The sequence below is a fragment of the Gekko japonicus genome, unplaced genomic scaffold (assembly GCF_001447785.1).
Source record: "Gekko japonicus isolate JY-2015 unplaced genomic scaffold, Gekko_japonicus_V1.1 scaffold1972, whole genome shotgun sequence".
Classification (NCBI taxonomy): domain Eukaryota; kingdom Metazoa; phylum Chordata; class Lepidosauria; order Squamata; family Gekkonidae; genus Gekko; species Gekko japonicus.
This window is the reverse complement of record NW_015159774.1, coordinates 140901-148761: the sequence shown is the minus strand read 5'-3', so window position 1 is coordinate 148761 and position 7861 is coordinate 140901. Positions and strand designations below refer to the sequence as shown.

Below are 7861 nucleotides of genomic sequence, written 5' to 3'. Positions count from 1 at the left end.
CTGAGACACCTTTGGGTAGTGAAGGGCAGGGTATAAATCCAATCTCCTCCTCCTCCTCCTCCTTCACAGCGTAGAGGGAACATTGCCCACCAGGTGCCTGCTGTGGGGAGAGGAAGGGAAGGCAGTTGTAAGCCACTTTGAAATTCCTTAATGTAGAGAAAAACAGGGTATAAAAACCCTCTTCTTTGTCCCAGGCAAGACAACCAGGAACCTCACTTGATACCCTTGTGGGCTGCCTCCAAAAAGGCATAGGAGGGCAGTGTGATGAATGTGGTGTAATGCTAGCAAAGTGAGGAAGATACACCTTTGTCTTTTCTTGGGGGATTTCCTTTCCTTGTTGGTTCTCTCCTTCCCTGTGTTTAATTTAACGTCTCTCCTCCCCCCCCCCCCCAGATGCCCCGGCACCTGTGAATGGGGAGTCGGCAGCCCAGAAAGGAGAAGGCACAACAGAGAACAAGGACAGAGATGAAGACTGGACTTCTGGGGACCCCAAGAGAGGGACGTCCCCCGAAGACACCCACAACGAGTAAGGATTGGCTGTGGGTTGGGACTTGGTTTGGCCTCCTGGTAGTTGCACCGACGGGAAGGCGTCTGGCGCTTCCCCCATGCCGAAAAGGTAGACAGTTCGCAACGGCACTCTCTTGGCAGTGGGAGCCCATTGAGAGGAATGTTCCGGAAACATCCCGGTCTCTGGAAGTTACAGAATCCACAATCCAGATGGTATTAGGGAGGGTTGTGGGCCCCAATGTTCCCTTTAAGCTGTGGAGTCTTGTGAGCAAAATTTCTAGTTTGTGAGCTGCTGGCATTAAAGTTGTGAGCGAATGATTTGACTCCTGCATAAATTAGCTTGCTCTGGAGCCATGCTCCCTGAGCTGAGACAGAAATCTGTGAGCTGGAGGCTAAAATTCTGTGAGCTAGCTCACACCAACTCAGTTTAGGGGGAACACTGGTTGTGGCTCAGTTGAAGATCCTCTGCTTGGCATGCAGAAGGTCCCAGGTTCAGTCCCCAGCCTCTCCAGTTAAAAGGACCAGGCAGCAGGTGATGTGAAAGACCTCTGCCTGAGTCCCATGGGGGAAAGCGGGAGCGTTTGGTTAAGAGAATGGAGACTGGTTCCAATGAATGATGTACACGATCTATTGAGCAGTTCTTGAGAGGCTAGAAATGACTTGTCAACCGGGAAGTCGTCGGATTGCTTATCTGGCAGGAATGATTACTCGTCCTACAGTGGTGGGACTATTGAATCGCCTCTTCTATAGCAGCAAGCCCTGAAATAAAATATTCCCTTGGATTGCGTTTATACGGGAGCTAACTATTTAGACAGGAGAATATTTGGACTATACCCTTCATATGTTTCTGTTACTCTGATCCTGTATTTGACTGCTTATATATGAATCTGAGTGAATTTGTAATTACCTACAAGGTATTTACAATACCTACCTACACTATACAATAAATACCTACACCTGCTGTGGCTCAAGTGGTTAAGACGCTGAACTGCAGGGTGTGGAAGGTCAGTAGTTCAGCAGTTCGAGACCCGGGTTGCCGCATGACGGAGTGAGCTCCCGTCTCTAGTTCCAGCTCCTGCCAACCTAGCAGTTCCAAAGCAAGAAATTGCAAGTAGATAAATAGGGACCACTTCGGTGGGAAGGGAACAGCGTTCCGTGCGCCTGGGTGTTTAGTCATGCCGGCCACATGACCACGGAAATGTCTTCGGACAGCGCTGGCTCTTCGGCTTTGAAACGAAGATGAGCACCGCAACCCTAGAGTCGGACTTGACTGGCTTTCGAGCCAGGGAACCTTTACCTTTACCTTTACAAGGTGATTATACTTGTTTAGTACATTGCACGTAATTTATATTTTCATTAAATTATTGCCCGTCTTGAGTAGCCAATACTGACCTTGATGGACCAAGGGATCAGCATAAAGCAGTTTTGTTGAGGGATTGTGGGACCCTGGGATTGTTTCCCTGGGACCCTCCCATTCCTCTTTAGTCGTTTTATTGGTCAGGAGAAGACTGGCAAGGGACTGAACCAATAAGAGAGAGAGACCATCGTTCTTAAACAAAACCAGTTTATTACAATACTAGCCGCAAAGGCCGATGTAGAAGCAATACAATGGCAGCGCCCCCCTCTGCCCCCGAGAAGGACATAATGGCAATGTGCTTTACCCCCTTTCCCCAGACCCCAGGTCCAAGGGCCAGTGGAACTCCCCGCCAGTGCCTTCCCAGCTGGCCACCCGCCCAGCTCCACCGCCCGTGGCCGCCTCCGCCCCGAGAAGGCTATGCTGACAATCTGCTTTCTCCCCAGACCCCGAGGACAAGGGCCAGCGGAACGCCTTGCTAGTGCCTTCCCAGCCACCCGGCTCCGCCTCCCGCAGCCGCCTCCGTCCCAGGGGTGTCAGCTCGCAGGCCACACAGCTACCTGCACCCGGGTGTGGCTGACTTTGACGGCCGTGGTGCCGCAATGAGAGGGCTTGGCCTCATGACTGTCTGTTGCCTCCCGGCACACTGAGGCCGAGAGGCTTGGTGGCGCCTGTGTGGGCAGGACTCAGGCAACGCAGCCAGTGGAAAATGGGACAGCTACTGAGTGGCAGTTCAGTCAGCCAATTGATTTGGGAGCGCATCGAACATTGCCACTCAAATAGAATTATATATAAGGAAAGATAAGCTTAAGGACAGAGAGCACTTCAGCACTTACAAACCTTTTAGAATAAAACCATAACGTTTCCATCTTCAGCATAGAATACTTCAACACGAACATAGTGCACGAATTCCAATTTCCAATAACCTTCATTGGCATAACAATAGCTTTAAGAAGAAAAGGTAACCGTACAATTCAGCCCATAGGCCAACAAACAGAAACCATCAAAGTACAGCGATTTGTATCACTGTGTATAATAATAATAAAAATAGGACAAAGTGATAAAAGTTCGGAAGAGTAATCTTGAGTAATTAAAACAGTTCCAGTTAGAAACTTCTGTCCGAAACGGAATCATAGATACACCTTCTCTCTTTATCTCTCCGTCTCCTTTCCTGTTCCCTATTTTCTTTCCTCCTTTTCTCGGTCCCTGAGTGTATTTGCCAGGAACTCTGCCACCTGCTCAGTAACTTCCGGGGTTTTGTCCGCTAGCAAAAATTTAATACCTCTATTGGTCGTCGTAACCTTAGAGAGTTGAAGGAGAGGGCTAATCAGGTGTAAACGTAGCTGAGTATACAGCGGGCAGTTTAAGAGGATGTGCTGTACAGAGTCAGGTTCTTTGCAGAGACATCTGCAGAGTCTTGCCTCATAGGCCTTGTATCTGCCTGTGACCACGGCCGAGGGAAATATGTTGAGTCTGGCCAGCAAGAATGCTCTGCGTTGGGAAGGGATTGTTAAGCTTGAAAAGTACTGAGCCATAGAGTTTTGCGGGAAGGCGAGACTCAGGAAATGCGGGGAGCGAGTCCCCTCAGCTCCAGCTTTTATTAATTGTAAATTAATATCCTGGATCCTCCTTTGGATTATTTGAAATCTATAGATTTCGTTGGAATTGGCCAGGGAGTCTAGATCAATACCTAAAGAATTAATTTTCTCACTAATTGGGTCCATTTAGAAACATACGGGTCAGCAGTTGAAGAAGCGATAAGACTATTTGGAGGAGGTTGGAAATAAAGATGTAACCAGTATTTGATGGTAGCCATCCAAGCTCCAGATTCTATGGTATAGAAGCCTAACTCAGCACACAAGGTGAAGTAACTAACCGAGTTGGGAATACCAAGAATTCAACACAGAAAGATTGCATATAGTGCACTAGTATGAAATACAGAGCGCCCTAGGGCTGATTGATGACCGGCCCGGAGCAAAAGTCTTCAACGATTCATTACCCTTGGTACCCATAGGTACCCATACTCCATGAAATTGCTGAGCGGTCGGGTTAGAACAGATAAAAGGAAGTACTTCTTCACCCAAAGAGTGATTAACACATGGGATTCACTGCCACAAGAAGTGGTGGCAGCTACAAGCATGGACAGCTTCAAAAGGGAATTAGATAAGCATATGGAGCAGAGGTCCATCAGTGGCTATTAGCCACAAGGTATAGATAGGAACTCTGGGGCAAGTGATGCTCTGCCATCTTGGTGCTGGGGGGGTGGTGGTGGCAAGAGTGGGAGGGCTTCTAATGTCCTGGCCCCACTGGTGGACCTCCTGATGGCACCTGGTATTTCTGGCCACTGTGAGACACAGAGTGTTGGACTGGATGGGACTTTGGCCTGATCCAACATTGGCATCTCTTATGTTCTCTTATGTTCAGCCCACATGGATGACATAAGGTTAAACACGCTTTTAGCAGAAGAATTTCAAACTAAAGAGAACAGTTTTCACCCTGAACTCATACCCTAGCTACCCTAGACCAGAGGTGGCCAAACATGCTTAACGTAAGAGCCACATAGAAGAAACATCAGATGCCTGAGAGCCACAAGACGTGAAGAAACATTACACACATATGTTTTAATTGGAAAATTTGTAAATTTGCTTTTTATTTTATTTTATTTTTATTAGATTTTCATCCCGCCTGGGCTGGCTCAGGGCGGCTTACAAACCGAGAAGAATTCCAACAGTACAATCACATAGAATCACATAAATTAATAAATACAACCAATTTTCCCTCTAAGCTGTGGAGTCCTGTGAGGAAAAATTCTACTTTGTGAGCTACTGGCATTAAAAGTTGTGAGCGAGCCATCTGGCTACTGCATAAATTAGTTTGCTCTGGAGCCCCATCCTTCCTGAGCGAAGAGAAAAATGTGTGAGCTGGAGGCTAAAAGACTGTGAGCTAGCTCACACTGACTCAGCTTAGAGGGAACACTGAATACAATATTACAACTCAAACATAATAAAGTGCTAGCAACATTCCTCATTTAATGGTCAGCTCTTCGGTCTTCTTCAACTGTCTCAGGTGATTGGCTCAGACAGTATTTAGGGGACCAGCAGGTCAGAGTTCCGCCAACATAGATGTCAATCGTTGGTGGTAGAGGTGTTAGTGATGATGTTAAATAAGACTGCCGGAAATAAAAACAAAAGGGGTAAAAACAGATATTGACAATTATATTTAAAGAGACAAATGCTTTCCTGAGGAGGTTCTTTTGCATATGGGTTGTTTCCTGAGGAGGTTTTTTTGCACGTGGCAGGCTGTTGAAATTCTAATCTTATCTGGAGTGCTATTGCATAACACTTTAGAAAAGAGGAAAGGGCTGGCCGTACTATCTCGCTCAGCCTCACAACCACCCTGGAAGGTAGGCAAGGGGGTGAGTGCAAGGTTGTTGAGGGGAGTGTCTTGCTGTCTCGGTGTGTTCATGGGAGAGGCGGGATTTCTTCCTCCGGCTGCCTGCATGCACGCAACAGGCCATCGTCACTATCGGTCTCTCTTGGCAGACCTTGAGGCGGAATACCCATGAGACAGTGTCCCCAGGCAGCTCTTCGGCAGGGCCGTAGCCTAGGAGTTTCTCTGGGATGTGGAAAGGCCAGTGGGCTGGCATGGTGGCTGTGACCTGACGCCCGCCCCCCCTAGGCTGCAGGTTTGAGTTGCAGAGCGCACTTCCTTGCAAGGGTGGCATTGAATATCGTGGCAGGGGCCCTGTGCAGTCTGTTTTGTCTGCTTGGGCATTGTGTGTGTGTTTGGTAATTTTTTTGTATTCTTCATATGTGCCTGTGAGTCTGTGCGACCTCTGGTGACTGACCCCTACTGGGGTCTTTGAGGATATTCAGAGAGGTGGCCGAGTGAAGCCTGCCCCCGCCTCCCGACGGCTGGTATTCCAAGGAGGTCTCCCATCCAAATACTTCCCAGAGTCGACCCTCCTTCGCTTCCGAGATCTGATGAGATCGGGCTTGCCTGGGCTGTCTCGGTCAGGGCATTACTTAATTTTTTTTCCTTTTTAATTTTTTCTTGTATTTTGTGTGTGTGTGTGCGTGTCCACCCGGAAGTCATGGCAACCTCTGGTGACTGACCCCTACTGGGGGCCTGGAGGATATTCAGAGACTGCTGGTATTCCCTGGAGGTCTCCCATTCAAGTACTTGCCAGAGTCGACCCTGCTCGGCTTCCGAGATCTGGCGAGATCTGGCTTGCCTGGGCTATCCAGGTTGGGGCTGTGTGTGTGTGTGTTTTTTTAGAGGGATTGTGGATTGTTGGTCATGGATATGCTTTGTGTACAGAAGGTTCAGTCCCCGGTATCCCTCGTTAAAGGACCTCGGGCACTGCAGAATACCTTTTTTTCCATCTTGGATCCCAGAAGGGACTTGAAATAGGGGTGAGATAAACGGGCTTGTGCCTCAACTGCATAGAGGGCAGCTTCCGACGTCCACTGCGGGCTGTCGGTCCCTCCGATTTACCTGCGACATCCTTGCCTGCCTGTGCCGCGGAAGATCATTCTGTCTCTCTCTCTCCCGCCTCCCTCCCTCCTCCCTTCCAGAGCGCACGACTATCCCAAGCTGGACCGGCCAGCCGCAGAGGGGGAGGGGTCCCACACCGAGTCGGACTCTGCCGACGAGGACAACGAGAGCTGAGACCGCCAGGAGGGGGACCTCACTAGGATTGCCACGAAGCTGCGACGCCTGGAAACCCGGCCTCTTGCCTCACCTTGTGTGTGTCAGAAATGCTTTTTCAAGCCACGCGATAGATGACATTCTAGGTCCTTCCCTGAGTCTCGTCCCCGCTTCACCCTCCCGTGCTCTTTCCCGCCCCTTTCCCATCCTCAGTCGCCCCCCCTCCCTTAGAGAGCAACGAACTCCCGGCAGCCGGGGTTTCGTTCTTGGGATCCAGATTTCAGGGTTTCGGGCATCCCCAAACCCATTTGTGTCGGAAAGGCGGCTTGTCAGAATTGTTTGGGTTTTTTGTCCATAATCTGCCTTGGTTTCCGTTATCGGGCCAGTAGGGGTCTCCAGCTTGTTTTGGATCGACCTCTGGTTTGTTTGAGGCACGCGGCGCCCCCGTTTTACGTGTTCCAGGGTCAGGTTTTCAGCTCTCTGGCCCTTCCTGTCCCACACACACAGAGGTACCTTTCGACACAACGCCAGGGGCATAGCTCCTCCTCCCCGCTGTCAAAAGCCCAAACTTTTGAAGGAGATCTGCTCTTTGTTTACCCAGGGCTGGTCCCCCGTGCCCCCTAATCCTGGCCCAGCAAGGTGGGGGGATGTCGGTATGGATAGCAGCAGAGTATGCTACTCCTCGCGTGAGTTCGGAGTTCCAATATCACCTCAGCAGCCTGCACCAGGAGCCCAGCTCCTGCCAACGATAGAAGACGATGCAGAGATCCTTGGTTGCACCAAATGTTGTGGCGTCCACTATCTGGTCTGCCACAGTCCAGGTTAGAAGGGCTGTACGTTGAATGCTCCCTTTCCATTTTGCAATGAGCGTCTAAGGAAAGGAGAATTTGGTAGACCCCCTTTCCCTGATACTCTCAGCAGGGGGCGCTCCCAAAGTCACGTTGTAGCCTTTACCACCTTGTTCTTCTAAGGCAAGTCTGGACCAGAAATGCAGAAGAATGAGGTGCTAGGTAGAACCTGTACTATACTGTGCTGGTAGAAACGACTATACTACTTCAGACAGTGGTTAGGCTCAGCTTGTTTTATTGCATATGCAGAAGCCTCCCTGCAAGTAGAAAATGGGTTCCGCAAGGTTTGGAGGCCAGCGAGGGCTAGTTTTCTACTCGCAAAGGCTTATTTTAAAGCTGGTGTTTATTTACGTGTCAACCCTTGTGTGGATTGGCTTGGAGGGGGGCAGCACCCCACCTGCGACAAGGAGTCTATGGGGGGACGACGACAGGGGACTCCTGGTGCAGCAGGATGGACCAGTTGCTTCTCTCTCTCTCTCTCTGCGCCCCTGGAATCTGAGAA

The 7861-nt window shown here is 49.8% G+C and overlaps 1 protein-coding gene across 2 annotated transcripts in view; it reads left to right on the top strand.

Annotated features, from left to right (window-relative positions):
• The window catches only part of LOC107106596 (hepatoma-derived growth factor-related protein 2), a 59977-nt gene extending 53223 nt beyond the window's left edge, over positions 1–6754 (top strand). For both annotated transcript variants that reach the window (XM_015406785.1, XM_015406778.1), the window contains exons 15-16: positions 394–526; positions 6439–6754. In XM_015406785.1, coding sequence (XP_015262271.1) covers positions 394–526; positions 6439–6532 — 227 coding nt within the window. In that variant the 3' untranslated portion in view covers positions 6533–6754. The remainder of the gene's footprint in view (positions 1–393; positions 527–6438) is intronic.
• Positions 6755–7861: the final 1107 nt, after the last annotated feature.